This window comes from Ylistrum balloti, unplaced genomic scaffold, assembly GCF_031769215.1.
Source record: "Ylistrum balloti isolate Yb309-2 unplaced genomic scaffold, AGI_CSIRO_Ybal_v1 Utg370910, whole genome shotgun sequence".
Taxonomy (NCBI): Eukaryota; Metazoa; Mollusca; class Bivalvia; order Pectinida; family Pectinidae; genus Ylistrum; species Ylistrum balloti.
Genome location: NW_026782516.1, coordinates 369,807 through 387,260, shown reverse-complemented (window position 1 = coordinate 387,260; position 17,454 = coordinate 369,807). Strand labels below are relative to the sequence as shown.

At 35.6% G+C, this 17,454-nt stretch overlaps 1 protein-coding gene across 1 annotated transcript in view; it reads right to left on the bottom strand.

Annotated features, from left to right (window-relative positions):
- LOC132559424 (cholecystokinin receptor type A-like) overlaps positions 1-12,490 on the bottom strand; it is a 47,403-nt gene extending 34,913 nt beyond the window's left edge. The window contains exon 1 of the mRNA XM_060224037.1: positions 12,118-12,490. Within this exon, the coding sequence (XP_060080020.1) occupies positions 12,118-12,490 (373 nt within the window). The remainder of the gene's footprint in view (positions 1-12,117) is intronic.
- Between the last annotated feature and the right edge of the window lie 4,964 nt (positions 12,491-17,454).

Sequence of the window (17,454 nt, the reverse complement as noted above, 5' to 3'; positions counted from 1 at the left end):
AAATTTTGTTTAAATATCAGACATCGGTGAGTTGTTTTTTGTTATTGTAATTTCGCTGTAAAAGGTACTGTGGCTGGGAACGAACATCGAAAACATAACATGTACTTATGTATTATGTATTGTGAGGTAAAAGCAATGCGGTATTATTGCGTTCGAATGAAAAATTATTGTGAGGGAACGAAAAAGTATTTCATAGGAACGCAATATCATTGTAAGGGAACGAAGTAGTATAACGTGACAATGTAATATTACTGCTTGGGAAAGAAATATTGCTGTGTTCGGACGAAGTGTAATTATTACGAAATATTGTATGGAAGCGATATATTATTGCGAAGGCACGAACTAGCATTATTGCTTGAGAAAAAAATTACTGCGTTCGAAAGAAATGCATTTATTATGAAATATCAATGCATGGGAATGAGATATTATTGCGTTCTCATGCAATATTTTTTTTGTGATGTCCATCTCTACGCATTTTTCAAATAGCCACTGGTTAGCTCTCACCAAGATGGAACATTGTCTGGGCAAGGATTGGTATTTTAGTAAACATGTGTTTCAAGTAAACTTTTGAAACAGTAGCTACTGTGTGTTGTTAAATAAAATAAACATATCATAACTATGTTATTTTTTTTCAAATAATTGCGATATTTATAGAAGAATCGCTGAGTAGGGGTTAAAAGGAATTATAAGTATACTCATAACTTTGATCCGCTCTTTGTTAAGATATTGAAAGTTTATCTGTTTAAAAAATATGGAATGATAGGTTTCAGAAATGGATAATGTTGACATATTTGCATTTCCTTTTTTTTCAGAAACGCACGAAGTTACGTGCTGCAGATTTTTAATCATGTCTCCATTTCTACTATATGGATTAAAATTATTATATATATATTATTCTATTTTAATATTTTAAAGTGGAGTTAATATGCATTTTGCCACTTATTGGAATGTTTTGAAATGTCATTTATATAGTTTATGAACCAACTAATAAAGAACATATAAAGCCACATTTTATCACGCCAGACTTATCAAGTGACCTAAGCTGGGAAAGTTACAGAATATGGATCATTGAACTCGTTTAGATTTTTTATGTTAATTAGCAATTATAATTCCTGTTTACATATTACATTTCGCTGGTGGGTAGCATGGTTTGTATATTGATTTATATTTATGAAGTCTAAATTGCTTTGTTATCGTACAAATATAACCTCTGTGGACATGGTATGATTGAATTATCGTGCCACTAGGATCAACCTTCTCGCATTGCTGATATCAATAACGAATAGTCAAGGCTGTTCAATTAGCTAAAATTATATAATCAGCGACATATGGTCAACCTTACGGGAGACCACGTGAGGTCAACTGTAAATAGTATTGTCATTAACATTTAAAGTCGTAATTCAATATTGAAGAACCCCATTACCAATTAGCAAAGGACTGTTAACGACACATACGTACGACGAATATCGGGATATAAAAATCGCATCACATCGAGAAGAAGACATGAAGACGTTCGATGAAGAATATTTGTCCACGATGATACATACGATGTATGTTTGTATGTATATAACTACGTAAGGTTCAGTTATGGCCTAGTACATTTTAGTATTGTCGGACAAAGCAGAGACTGACAGGCCTAATACGTAATACATAGGTCCATCTGAACGAACTCGGAATTAATTCAGTGTAAACTATCCACGGATGAAAATTTAATCAAGTATTAACCACAAAGAACAGTAACTTTAATTATGATTATTGAGATATAGATTTTGGAGTTTGATAATTGTACAATTGGTGTACTAGTTCAATATATGTTCCTAAAATCAATTTTCATTATTGCTCTACAGATGTCAGAGAGTTTTCTGATGTTCTAAGCTCTTGGCAGTATATCTATTGTACATATAGTGACTGAGTCTTATGTAAATTGTATTGACAGTTACATGATACAATTGCTTTATAATTTTGCTGGTTACATTGAAATACAATCATAATTATCTAATACCATATATCAAAATATATATAATTCAATTACTTCATTTTATGTATTGCTTGTCCGTGTTCACATTGTCCATGTATTTCTAAAACATTTCAGATAAACTTATATACGCGTTTAATGTTTTCTCCATTTTAGAAAGAATGAATGCTTAGCTACATTAATACAAACTGATGAACAGAGGATCAATTTTATTATATACACTTGAAAACGTACAAGCAGATTAAAGCACGTTATTCTCCATTTGTAACAATTCCGAGCTCATCGGAATGCTCTTGTGTTGAAACTCGAGTTAATATATGTCTTGTTAAAAAAGAGTAAACATACCGTAGCTATTTCTAAATCACTATGTGTAAAAGAAGTACTCACATACAAACGAAAAATGAAGAAAAAAAGATGTTTGGCAGCATATTAATGTGTCGGAAGATATACCATGTATATACGTCGGATAGTCAAATGAGCCGTTTGTCAGACAGGTGAGAGCATTATTCATAGCCTTGTTATAAAAAGGCAGTCAGAAAGCTGGTCCTTCACTCTTTAATGTAACTTTAATTTTTTATGTCAAAATTAGGTTGAAGAACTTAAATAGCTTTCCCCCACGGACTATATACATTTGTAATGGGGTACTCTGAAGCCTATCACAGCTATACACGAATTTGATCATGCACGCTGTAGCATGACTAAAACCAATAATCATATCGAGCGATAGAAGGCTCATGTGTAAATGGTCACGCTCCATTACGTAATGGACTTGACTCCATGACTTAATTGATTAATCCCGTGGATCTCGTGACTGATGTACATTTAGACTTTGCTGAGCACGAAGTGGATGTAAATGTATACGTAAAACCATGCCTAAATGCCTGTATACTTACCTGCTACATATGTAACTTGTATACAACGATATGTTAAAGGCGGAGTATTTCCGAACATGATTTATTCGAATTAGATCAAATAACGTAACCTTGAAACGAATCTGATCTGGTATCCAGATGATTTTATGGGCTCAACATCCATGTGGTCTAAAGCTTGGTATAAAAACAAAGTTATTTTTGAGTGTGACGTTCACATCTACAAACTTACAAGCCATGGTCTGTGCACTCCTAATGTTGAAACGTCCATCTTTAAAAGTGAAATCTATTGACCGTTCTTTCCTTTTTAGTTGTTTATCTCGACTTCCTGTTAAAATCTCGACTACCTGTGCTGAGGCTTGAAGTGTATTCTCGCGATTCTGAAATAACCATATAGGAATGATTTATCCCGGTGCCATATTCTCCTCTTAAAACATGACTGCGTTTATATTTGACGTAAAACATTATTTGAACATTTTATAAGCTACTGCTGTACCTACCAGAACAGATCGTTGTACGACAAAAAGTGTTCTAAATTCTTCATGTAAGACGTAAATACAACAACAACATATTTATGGCACAGTTTGATGCAGAGTAATGAGGGAACCTCGGCTCTGTAAATACTTACAATCAACAGCTAGACGTTAAATGCCGTGCTCAATTTAATCTAAAAAAAGAACCAATGTACATACAGTTCGTCAAGTGGATAATTTAATAATGCACTCCAGATAGGTTTATCCGATTTTCTTCGACTCTCGTGTTGCCACAAGGAGAAGAGTTTAGCTAGTTAACTGACAAGTGAAAAGAATAATTTGTCAACCGAAGATAACAGGAGACCACGTGACCAATTTATGACGTCAACAGTAAGTCTAAATTGTCTGTATGTTGCGGTGTAGTGGCAGAAATAAAGATGTACATTAGAAAACTAAGCCTTAAACATTTTAAACAATAACAGACTAGAAAATTAACTTTTTAAAATATTATTTATCTTAAATATCTTGTTCCAACCCTATACGTTTTACCACTTACTCACAATAACAGCTAATACCCCTAAAGATGTACGTCCAGGCGTGAAAAACATCCTTAGTGTCTCATCAAGTAAGCATTTCATCATTCACAAAAGACTCTTACATATAGAATTTACATTATGTTACTCGTGGTACCTTCTAAACAAGAGAAGTTTAAATGTTAAAAGGCGTTAATTGATCTTTGAACAGGTGCGATATTTGTAGTATAGCTACAATAATTATGTTGGTACCAATCTGACTATTTGGAGAAATAGATAAAGACACACAATTCGTTTAATTTTTGACCCACCTAATATCCATGTAAGGATGTATGGAGAAACACGACTATCATAATATATCATATTCAGCCAAAATTAACATGTTTTCTATACTGATTAACATTTAAGCAAGGCATATCCATCATTATCGGCTGTAGCCAAAGTATGCGATTTGGTGTTTTATGTTCTGAGTATGACTTATCTTGATTACACCCGAATGGCAGAAAGTATTTTCTGGTTTAATGTCTTGTTTTACGATGGCAAAACATGAATTATCCTACAAACATTTGTTAAAGCAACACCGGGAGGCATCCGAGATGCCGCTGTGGGAATTCCCGAGCGGATTTACGAAGGGAAGCTATAGTGCTGCTCTTGCAGTCTGACGACCGGTAGCCTTAAGTTACAGTTATTTCGGAGGCAGATAGTATTGCTCCTATTACACTTCTTACTCATCAGAAATGACATGAGAAATATGTAACCTATTACAGTCTGTTTATCACACTGTTTAACGAGTCTTTTGTTACTATAACAACACAGTTACTTTTTCATATATCCATGTTTCTTAAAGTCGATATCTACATGCCACAATATCCTGAACTACATAATTTTTGTAAATGTATATAATTTTGTGTTGTGTATAATTCGAACGAAACATGTAACTTTAATATCTAAAATGTTGAAGTTTGGGATATTTTAATTTTATTGACATTTTCTAAATTATTAGCTCTCATTTTACAAATGAAAATGGAAAAAAATTTAATATATTATATTTATTAAACAATGACGAACCTGAAATTAATAAAGGAAAATAAAGGTTTGAGCTCAATTAACACTACATTTTACCATCAAAATGGCCATAAGAAAAGAAAAAACGAAAGTTGATTTTGACCGACGATTCAACACCTATATGTTCTTATTATGAGGCAATGGGCAGCGATAATGTAAGATATATTGGAATTACATCCATTAGTTGAGATAATAATAGTTAGAATGTATTGTGACGTGTTTTCCGGATACTGGAAAACTAGAATGTCTGATGTCAAAAGATCTAATCAAAAAGTCAGGCGTCAGCAGAAGTTGGTATGTTAGGCGTCAGCAAGTTTTGGTATGTCAGACGTCAGCAGATGTTGGTATGCCAGGCGTAAACAAATGGTTGAATGTCAGATATCAGCAGATGATAGTATGCCAGGCGATAGCAAATGTTTGAATGTCAGACGTCAGCAGATGTCGGTATGCCAGGCGATAGCAAATGTTTGAATGTCAGACGTCAGCAGATGTCGGTATGCCAGGCGATAGCAAATGTTTGAATGTCAGACGTCAGCAGATGTCGGTATGCCAGGCGATAGCAAATGTTTGAATGTCAGATATCAGCAGATGATAGTATGCCAGGCGATAGCAAATGTTTGAATGTCAGACGTCAGCAGATGTCGGTATGCCAGGCGTAAACAAATGGTTGAATGTCAGATATCAGCAGATGATAGTATGCCAGGCGATAGCAAATGTTTGAATGTCAGACGTCAGCAGATGTCGGTATGCCAGGCGATAGCAAATGTTTGAATGTCAGACGTCAGCAGATGTCGGTATGCCAGGCGATAGCAAATGTTTGAATGTCAGACGTCAGCAGATGTCGGTATGCCAGGCGATAGCAAATGTTTGAATGTCAGATATCAGCAGATGATAGTATGCCAGGCGATAGCAAATGTTTGAATGTCAGACGTCAGCAGATGTCGGTATGCCAGGCGATAGCAAATGTTTGAATGTCAGACGTCAGCAGATGTCGGTATGCCTGGCGATAGCAAATGTTTGAATGTCAGACGTCAGCAGTTGTTGGTATGCCAGGCGATAGCAAATGTTTGAATGTCAGACGTCAGCAGTTGTCGGTATGCCAGGCGATAGCAAATGTTTGAATGTCAGACGTCAGCAGATGTTGGTATGCCAGGCGATAGCAAATGTTTGAATGTCAGACGTCAGCAGTTGTTGGTATGCCAGGCGATAGCAAATGTTTGAATGTCAGACATCAGCAGTTGTTGGTATGCCAGGCGATAGCAAATGTTTGAATGTCAGACATCAGCAGTTGTTGGTATGCCAGGCGATAGCAAATGTTTGAATGTCAGACGTCAGCAGTTGTTGGTATGCCAGGCGATAGCAAATGTTTGAATGTCAGACGTCAGCAGTTGTTGGTATGCCTGGCGATAGCAAATGTTTGAATGTCAGACGTCAGCAGTTGTTGGTATGCCTGGCGATAGCAAATGTTTGAATGTCAGACGTCAGCAGTTGTTGGTATGCCAGGCGATAGCAAATGTTTGAATGTCAGACGTCAGCAGATGTCGGTATGCCTGGCGATAGCAAATGTTTGAATGTCAGACGTCAGCAGATGTCGGTATGCCTGGCGATAGCAAATGTTTGAATGTCAGACGTCAGCAGTTGTTGTTATGCAAGGCGTAAGCAAATGTCCGAATGTTAAACGTAAGATGACATTTGAATGTCAGACGTTAGCAGATTTTGGTATGCAAGACGATAGCAAATGTTCGAATGTCAGACGTCATCGTATGTTGGTATGCACGGTGATAGCAAATGTTGGTTTGCATGGCAACAGCAGATATTTAAAATTTCAGAATTTAGCTGATATTTAAATGTCAGACCTTAGCAGATGTTTGAATGTCAGTCGTCTGCGGATGTTAATATGCTACGCGTCAGCAAATGTTGGTATCCAAGGCGAAAGCAGATGTTTGAATGTCAGAATTTAGCTGATATTTGAATGTCAGACGTTAGCAGATGTTGGTATGCCAGACGTCAGTAGCTGATGTAAAGTCAGACCTCATAAAATGTTTGAATGTCAGACCTCAATGTCACATGATGACAGATGAGGATATGCCAGGCGTTAGCAGATGTTGGAATAACAGATGTCAGGAAATGTTGGAATAGCAGACGTCAGCAGGTTTTGGGAAGTCAGATGTAAACAGATATTGGAATGTCAGCTGTCAGTAGATCTTTATATGAAAGGTGGTAGCAGATATTGGATTGTCAGGTATAAGAAATATCTACTTTAGAATATAAATAGGTGGCAATCACAAGGAAATATTAGAAACTGTCAGGTAATGAGCCAGTTTCATATGTTATTATTAATTAATAGGAATGATATACTGGGTTTTCATTACTGCCAGCAGTTCCGTAAAATGAATGTTTTAAAGGTCGCGCGTTATCTCATAAGTAAGAAACGCCGTTCCCATCACTTCTCCATTACCTCTATCATGAGACGTAAAGAAACATATTTGGATCTTGCCTAATGACATACCACGCGTAGCCAAATTTATAGAGGCGTCATCGATATCATCGTTAGATTGACAATACGCTAATTATTTCGAACATGGGTTGAAATGACATGCCAATAATTATGTTGTAGGAGGCATATAAAAAGTGAAATGTAAAGCTACTGCACATCAACAGGAAGCGTTTTCGTTTTTAGGAACATGAATCACGAGTGTTACAACATATCTAAAATATCTACCGAGAGAAATAAATAGCAACAGTGATTTGAAGATAAGGAATGTATTCTAAAAACATCAAGAAAATATCAACATGGCAACATGATCATAATTCAAATTCAAATTCGATAAAACTAGGGCAAGATATGAACAAAAGAAAGATTTACACGGATACTCATGAAAAAGTACAAGGAGGTTAAGACCAGGTGTTCCGGAAGAGTAAGCGTCCTCTACTTCATCGATGACACCAGCCACCATTTTCAAAATGAGTAAACATTGGGGAAAGCCATTCCATAAAAAGTATTATTATACGTGTGTAAATACATAGTCTAAACGAAACATGTGTGTAGCATCTTTATGCATGGCTTTTCCAGTAACATGGCACACTTCTGCTTTATCATCCTGATAGACAATGGCTCGCTCCTTCGTCTTTACATTATTCTTGCCCTCAGATTTAACACAATGAATATAGCCCCTTATAGTTAGTAACCAGCACTTTTAATTCACTAAATATTTGCAGTCTATCCCTAACAATTTTATATGATCCGCTTGTAATTATATAGACCAGGATGTTTTTTCATGAAATAATTGTCTTGTATACTAATACAAATGTTGATACATAACCTAACGTACAATGAGTCTTGCCCGTATCATTACTTACAATAATTACCTGTCTTATCCTTATATACAATTACTCTTACCCTTATCAAACTTACAATGATTCTTGCCCTCATCCTTACATACAGTGATTTTGCGCATGTCATTACATACCTTGCCTTACATACCTTACATACTTGCCTTTTTTCCATGAAAAAAAAAGATTCTTTTAATCTTACAGACAATGATTCTTGTCCTTATCTTTAATGTCAAAGATATTTGTCCTTATCTTTACTTACAATGAGCCTTGTCCGTATCCTCTCATACAGTGATTTTTAGGTATATGACAAATTTTAATATTTTGATTTATGCTAATTGTTTGCTTGGAATCTAATTTCACGCAATCTTTAATAGACACGAATATAGCGAAATTCAACCACCGCGAATATCACCAACTACGCAGTACCTATTGTGAACCTCCCTATTTATAAAAGAGCGATTACGTACACAGCGCTAGTGTTTCAGTCTCGCTTAATCGTTGATTTGGAGATAGATATACCTGACAGTTCTTGACATGATATTCAGACGTAACAGAGCTTTGGTAAAATAAACACGATGAAATAGATCTGGATAATATCATGTTTTGTTTACAACGCCTAAGATCTTATCGTTGTTAATTATATCATCAATTACTGTACAGCTTTGTGTATTGTACTTTATAATGGTTTAGGTGGTGACATACATAAGAAATGTTCATTCCTGATACATGTATACGTCCCAGTACGTAATGACAAAGAACAATGAAGAGACATGGCGTCCTGTTGCCGACAAGGGTCAACAGCTTTTCCAAGTCAAGGTGTCAAACAACTTCTCACGAAATGGTGTATAAACATGTACCTCCATACATAGGTACCTAATGTTATTTAAATTGATATCGACATCGGTTTTATTATTGATATAAAGAACAGATCAATACCTGGTCCCTGAAACGAACTTCACAAGCTTTCTCAAATTTTAACTTGAAATATTTGATAGCTAGTGATTCAACTATTGTAATTCCCTATCGTCAATAACTCGTCTTTACAAAGTGTATCCATCCCGCATTTATCGAACTCTCCCGCTTCCCAGTGGGGCAAAGATGTACAATGTATATGTATCTACCAAGATGTAAGTCTACTTTTACCGTAATCAAATGTTGAGTATGTGTAAGCCTCGGATTTAAACTAGTTTAATCTGACCTTTAACAGCCAACATGTACCAGTAAAACACTCTGGAACCGCTTTCCTAGCAAACGTCGTTAAAAAGGTTAGACAATGTTACAGGCAAAAAAAAAAAAAAAAAAAACCCAAAAAAAAAACAAACAGAAAAAGAATCAAGTTTTCAATGTTCGCAGCAGGTAAAATGGCAGAGTGTTCAATAAACAGATTAAAGAGGAGGGGGACCTGAAGGAAAATTCCATGATTTAATTAATATCATTACGTGCTGTATGTATACAACGAATAACAATGATTTGCATAATATTGCATAAAATCTAAACATCGTACACTATCCAGGTATAATCAAATACTACAGGTACATGTCATGGTTAAAGAGCAAAACAAAAAAAGACATACAACAAGTAGATACACACCTGGCAACATAATCATAATCCAAATCCGAATGCAATAACTTATGGGGAAATTTGAACAAAAGAGATTTTTGCATGGATACGCCTAAAAAGTACACTGATAATAAGACCAGATCTTCCGAAAGAGTAAGCGCCAGGCTCATCGATTTTATCCGCCGTGTAAATTTGTTTGATTTTAAGTAATACCATGTTCCTAAATGAGAACATAGTAGCAACAAACATCAACAAGTATACAAATGAGCACCAACGACGTCTAACATTGTAACCTCATAAGAAATAGAATCGTTCCAAATGGGATCATTATGACGACCGAAAAACGTAAAACAAAAAAATAGACAAGACCTACTGTTACTAAAAGTGTATGCATATCACTTAACTAGCACAAAACCCGCCCCTTAGTAGTATGGACTATGAAGTAATTGTGCAGCTTGTATGAATAGCGGAACTTTTTCCCGTTAAACTGGTACGTTGAAGGCCTTCCGGTCGTTTAACTATGATCCAGTTCTGTGGATCATTCAGCATGAGCCGTATCTGTTACTAAAGCCTTATTGAAAGGTGCTATTAATTGTCTTCTGTACATTGTTGTTCTTTTTTCTTTTTTTTTAGATTTGTGGGTGGTCAAATTCTCCGTAAAGTTTTGCCGTAATCTAAAACCATAGATCGTTATCGACAGGAACGTTGATTCAGAATATACACCTGTGCTTGACATTCTTTTGAAAAAAAATAACATTCTAAGTTTGAGTTTAAATCTCTTCAGTTATGCGATAGGCGCGTGCACGTTAACTGTCTCAAAGGCCTTTACACAAATTTATCAAACTTTTTTGGATTACACAAATATGCACATTTTCTTATTTTCTTAACTCTATCTTTAGATTTCAGCAATATTGGCACTATGGACATCGAAGAAATCTAGACGAACAAAATATAGAAGTGTTATTCATCGCTCGTTATACCCTTTTTTGTATATATGTTATTGATTATATTGTAAATGGTGCTGTGCAGTTTTGGGTTTGAGTATTTTGGTACAGCTGTAATATGAATATAGTTCACATAACGTCTTTTTCTTTCCCTTTAACAAACCCAAAAGGAACGTCATTCTAGCAGGCTGCATGGTAAGCGTATTGAATTCGGTTTCCTAATAGTGATCTTTCCATTTCTAGATAGTAATCTTCCTGATTTTACAAATGATTTCCATGTTGCAGTGGATTCGATATTACACGGTTTGATACCAATAGCATTACTTTCCTGAGAGTTGTCGACAGCTGACTTACAATGTTTCTCAACCATTATCTTACTATAGACTATACGATATCAGATTAGATGTGATCGATGTTCGATAGTTTGCCTTTTGGTTTCATTGGTGATGTAATTTGCGGACCTGAAATATTTATCAGGGTTGACTAAAATTGACATGGGAAATCAGAATATGTGTATCTTAACTGAACATCATGAATTATATTCCTTGTCTTTTTTCAAGATTTTACATCATTTCTGTAAATAGTTTGAACTATTTTTTTTTTTCTAGAATGTCCTACGTAGTTTGTAATATCGATCATTCAACATAAATTTCACAATGCTGAATATTATACAGTTTTGTATCATTATCAGTGTTCCTTTAAGTTACGCTTATCAAAAGTTATACTTCTACAAATTGTTATTGAAATCTTTGTTCAGCAGGTAATTGCTGATCAATGTGTTCTTTTACACAAGAATGTAATGGAATACAACAAATTATTCTGTTTCATTACACAGCAGATATTATTTCCATTTTAGAGATAAAACTCTTTTGTCCTTTTTATCAATTCTGGTATTTCTGAGTTTCTGTTATTCAATCAATAACAGAAATGAAACAAACGACCGCAAATGTGATTAGGAAAAGCTCGTCCTGTCGAGATTGTCGTTATCTGTAATATTCAGTGCTATGTCGTTACCATAAAGTCAGTTATTCATTCATATAAAATTTATTTATAGCTCTCTTTTATTTACTTGTCAAATATTCAATAATCGCTTTTAAAATTATCACGCTTAGTTTAAATATGTGAATTCTCTCTCACAAAATAATTTTCTCATACTGAGTGTAATCTCCTCTTCAATTGAACAGAACGCAAGTATATACATATATACATTACATTCTATAATCGCAAACTTCGTGATAAACCATGCTTTACTTTATCTCGTCTACATCAATATCAAAACTTCCTTTTTGTGCATTTTGATCTATGGTCTAGTTTACACTAAGAAAGATTACTTCCCAGTTTCGCTCCGATTGCGTAACTTACCTTGCAGGTAACGGATTAGGAAACACATTGTCTCCCCAAAGATGAAATTCTTGAGCATCATTGGTACAATGTTGAAAGGCATACAGAATACAGCCAGGAGAAGATCACTTACGGACAGGTTCAGTAAGAACACGTTTGTGACTGTCCTCATCCGTTTGTTCTGTATTAGGGTCAATATCACCAGGGCGTTTCCGAGAACGGCCAGGATAAATATCTGTATATAGAGGGGAATGAGAACTATCCAAAGCCAGTTGAGAGCGGGAGGGGACCACGGTAGGAATCTCTCCAATACAGGATCAACGGTCATGTTGACAAAACTTCCATTAACAGTCGAGTTGTCCCATCCAGAAATATTATCGGTGTCTGTCGCCATTTTGTTACGATTATTTTTGTTTATTCACAATTCATACTTTATTGAGATCCGTATGTTCGATATTATTTCAAATGACTGATTTCCATTTACACAAATGTAATAAACACAAATCACAAAAAAAAAACGGACCTTAAGATTTCCAACTTGAGAAAGTTTTCTTGCGGGATAAAGTTTTTCGCCGTGAACCACGTGTTCCTTGCGAGGTTTGCTGGTGCTACTGGTGAATCGGCGGGCGTGCTCTCTCAAATATCAGCGCTACCAACTCACGCGCACAATCGGAGGGATACGGTGGCGGTATCGATTATGTATATATTGGTCTATAGCAGGTGGGTGGTTTAAACAGCTCGTACAAATATATGATCTTTAGATGACTGATCCCTGTCACGTCCAATAGAAATGATTCTGTTGGTATCGATACAAATGTATATACAGTGACTGTGTGTGTGTTAAACATTTAGATGAAAGGAAGCTAAACAAACGATGACTACGCGCTTTTGAATGCATCCGTAGTAAAGAGATCACCAGCACAGGTCTTTTACTAACATAATGAAATAATTGGTGCCCGGTCATCAGGTAACTTATTTTAGCAGATTCGCCACATGGCTAACACTCCTTCCAATTCGTGAGTTTCAGCTCCTAGACTTACACTAAAGATGGTGTAAATTCCGGACATAACAATGCGTATAATGGGTATTGGCAAGTAATATTTCATGTCATTTTCCTTTGAGAAGTTCATACAAGGGATGTGTTTAATATTTCAAACAGTTACAACGGCGTGGGGATAGGCGTATATCATACACAGATCAATATGGAGCTGATGGAGTGACACTTATTGAATTAACTCCTAGTAAACGTTAATTAAGCGCACATTTGACTAGTTATGAGAGAGAACACGAAGTTAATATGGAAGTAAAGAAAACGGTGTATGTATCTGTTAAACCTATCGTTTTATTCCGCTAAATCACTCCACCCATCATTAGCTCCAGCTAAAACTCGCTGGAAAGCTGCTCAGTCACAACTTCACAAATCTGTCTTAATATGAATTTACTATACCATTTTCTTTAGGGATATAAATTTCTGTATTAAATCTGTATGCGGAAGCTTGACATAACCACGTGTTTAATGTATGTTTATGACATAAAATCCAGTGTCAGATTCCATTATGGTTTTGGTTGTTTGGCATTTTCGGCGTAAAGTCAGTTGTATAGGATGTAAAGTAAGAAATGTCACTTTAATTAAGCAGTCACACTGCTTACTCTAAATAACAAATGGCTTCTGTGAAACTTGAAACAACATTCACTTATATTTAGATCTGTACATATCAGGATATGGTTTGTTGTTGTACACATTCTTATGTATGTGTTGAAGGCGTCGTCAGCGTGACGCGAATTTAATGAACACAAACAAATAAAAACGGTTTGTCTTTAAATGTTTGTTTGTGGCATCTGTTGAAACTAAATCAGATAAAATAACCATTCTTTCTTTGAAATGTTGTATTTGTTTTCTGCAAATATATTTCATAATTAGATATTTGGAATTAGGGTGAAGTCGAGAATTACTAGCTAAGAGTGTCACTGTCTTTCTTACATCCTTGTTAGGGGATTTCTTGGTAGTGTAATGGTGAGGAATTTCAAGAGTTTTTTTCATGGACAGTTTAATGCCTTAGGTCACGAGTCCGATGCCTGGCCAAGACATATTCTATCGTGGGTTGTGTTATAGTGTTTAAATATCAATGGATAAACATACGGCATTGTATATTGTAACGTACGCTGGTTGGAAGGTTTTCCTATTTGAATTTATCAATCTTAATGAATTGCACGGAGTTTAATATACATAAGATATATAGACATATATCTTAAACCAGGAAAGATGATCTTTAGCTTTAATTACAGAAATCCGTTGAAATAACATAAAAAAGTGTACACATTTCAGAAAATATTCCAGTTTGTATAAAATGTATAATCAACGTCAATATATATATAAAACGTGTATTGAACTGGTCTTTAACAGCTGATCAATAATATAAACAATAAGAAATATCAAGTTGTTATCCATCACATTCAGACAGGATTGTCTGTAACTATCCGTGTCACCATACCTTGAGCCTTTAAGCATTGCCATGCATAGTCTGAATAAAAAACAGCAATGGCATTCCGACATGTTAACAAATTGTAATTTGAACTTAAAACTTGAGCATAGCATATGAAACAAGATCTACAATGAGAACACTAACACATTTGAGAAAACTGCAGATCTACCTCATATCGTGCCATTTATAGACATAGTCAATAAACGTGTTTTAAAAATACTTACAGGAACCTCTTTAGAACATCCAAGCTTAGAAAAATAGAGACATATCTTATACTGGAGTTACAAGATATCATGTTTAATGTCGGACATAGTGTAGACATTGACATCAAGGACCAATATAGATTATTTGACCAAACAGACAACAGTTCGAGTTCTATATGTATAACTGTGACTCGGAACAGGTATCAAATCATATGAACTAATCAAATACCCGCGTGCGATGGTTACGAAAATAGCCATTTTAGTATAAACGTCATTTTACAACAATATTATTTTTGTGTCCGGTTAGAAGCACTTCAGGGTCTTTATTACGGAAGACAGCAACATTACACAGGGAAAGAGGACGAGAAGGTGAATCCACCCCATTTTTGATAATTAAACCTGGGCCCCGGAATTGAAATGCGTTACCAGAACATCTCAGTTTCACCACATGAAAAACTTCTTGTATTTCGGAATATTGAAATGTATATACCATTCCCGTAGATACCATCAACATTATTGAATTCACCTGTAGAAAGAACAAAGAATGTCATTCCTTGGCATCCATCTGGTTAAGAAAGATGACGGTTTTCTCAAAGTATTGATCTGTAAGAAAATACCGTACACGGACCAATGTCTCAACATCCGATGGCACCATTCCTTCAGAAGTTGGCGTTTTCAGAACAGATGTGATACTTTTGTCACAGAGTAACAAGACGGAAAGACCATATCGCATCCATAACGCAATGAAAAAAGTGGATACCCTGATTTTAAAATAAGGAGAGTGAACATAGGCTGTTGGAAGGCAAAGCAAATACCAAGAGAGGAAACACAAAGGACGAAATAAAAGTACAGGTAGTCATTCTTTACATCAAAGACCTGTCATAAACGATTCAAAGGGTTTACCGTTTAACGAAGAATGCATATATGAGATCGGATGCAAGAACAGCAACGAATCGTACATCGAAGAGACAGACAGGAGATTCGGGGTTCGACTTAATGAATGACAAAAAGACGCGGATTCCCTAAAGACAGGAAATATACCAGGTCAAAGCGAAATCGATCTCAGTCCCAGATTAGTAAATCGGTGTTTAGAAATCATTCATCAGAGCAAACCCATATAATTTAATTGGGTGATTTCTAAATAGAGACGAGGGGGTACAGACTTTCTCGTATCAGTGATCAATGATTGAAGAAAGGATTGCCGAATCGACAGAAGTACATTGTTTCCGTCTTGTGAACAGATTTCTTTAAGCTGTTTAACTATCTCGTCACACAGTTTTTTCTACATTACTTCATAGAGCTGTCGCAAAAGTCTGTAGTTTCCATACCATCTCGTACACGCCATACGTAGTCATCGAAACGCCATAGTCAAATTTTCTACTGGTTGTGTTATTGGAGCATTTGTTCTATTTATCACCTCACGTTGATGATTTGGAGAACAAAATTAATCAGTGAAGGTTTAATTGTTAACACTCCCATCTCTTTTTTACTATTAAACTAATCTACAAATCAATTGCGCACAATAAGATATAATGTGTTTGAACTAATCATCGGAATTTCGACTGTTACGATTTTGATCGCATATCTGCTTGTAAATAAGTGTTGGACTGCGCGTCGTACATCGATCAAGCCACAACATCCTGGTTACAGTCGCAGCATAAAGCAAATAAGTCAATAAAGTCGAAATGTTACGATTCAGATAATTCGTTCTATTGCATTTCATTTCACATAATAATTTTTAAAACTTGTAGAAATAAAATATTTTTCGTTTTAACTCACTATTACAAATAAGAAGTATTTGGCAAATGACCTGCCTTTGAGCTTCTGACTGCTGAAATGACGAAAACATATTGGTCATTTCCCTGCACGTATCTATGATGGTTTCAGTTCGCTCGTGCAAATAGCCTCTGGTGTAAACACAGAGTAATAAAAGAAGCCGACAAAATACACTGGGGGCTCACCATAGAGACAACGGCGACGGCGGACTTCCTTTTAAGGAATGCTAGATACTGGATTAAAAACACCCGAATTTGCCTGCTTATGGTCATCTTCAGCGCTATTACCACATTATTATACACAGACTTACTGGTTATTTGTCTGGGTAAGGTGAAAGAGTACTCGCCGTTCCAGGCGGTATCTAAAGGTACGCTTATATGCAGTCATGTAAGCTCATTCAGCTATGACAAGTTAACTACAGCCAACTGGTTTCTGCATTGAGGTGTCATTTTGAGAGGATTTACACATAATACCCAATTAAACAAAGATATCAGCCTTAATGCTTTATTTCCATTAAAGATTTCTCTTTTTTAGCTGGTTGTACCTGCATCAAAGTGCTTTAAATTGGGATAATCATACAATATGTACGTGTTGCAAGACGCTCACTAAGTAATATATGCAGTTTCCCCGACGTAAGTACACTTCAATGTAAGTAAAGAAAATACAAATACATATATTAACATTTTATAAGTATGGTTTTACATACGTAGGTGGTGCCACGGAGGCGTCATTGATAACGCCCACAACGGCAAAATTATCCTGGATTCAAGAGCAAATTGAGATTCGATGGACGCTAATGTATTTTTGCGGTAAAAGTAAATATGAATTTTTTGCTGGATCGATTTTTCACACGAACGATATGCAAAAATATGAAGTATATAGGAAGTATTGTCAGC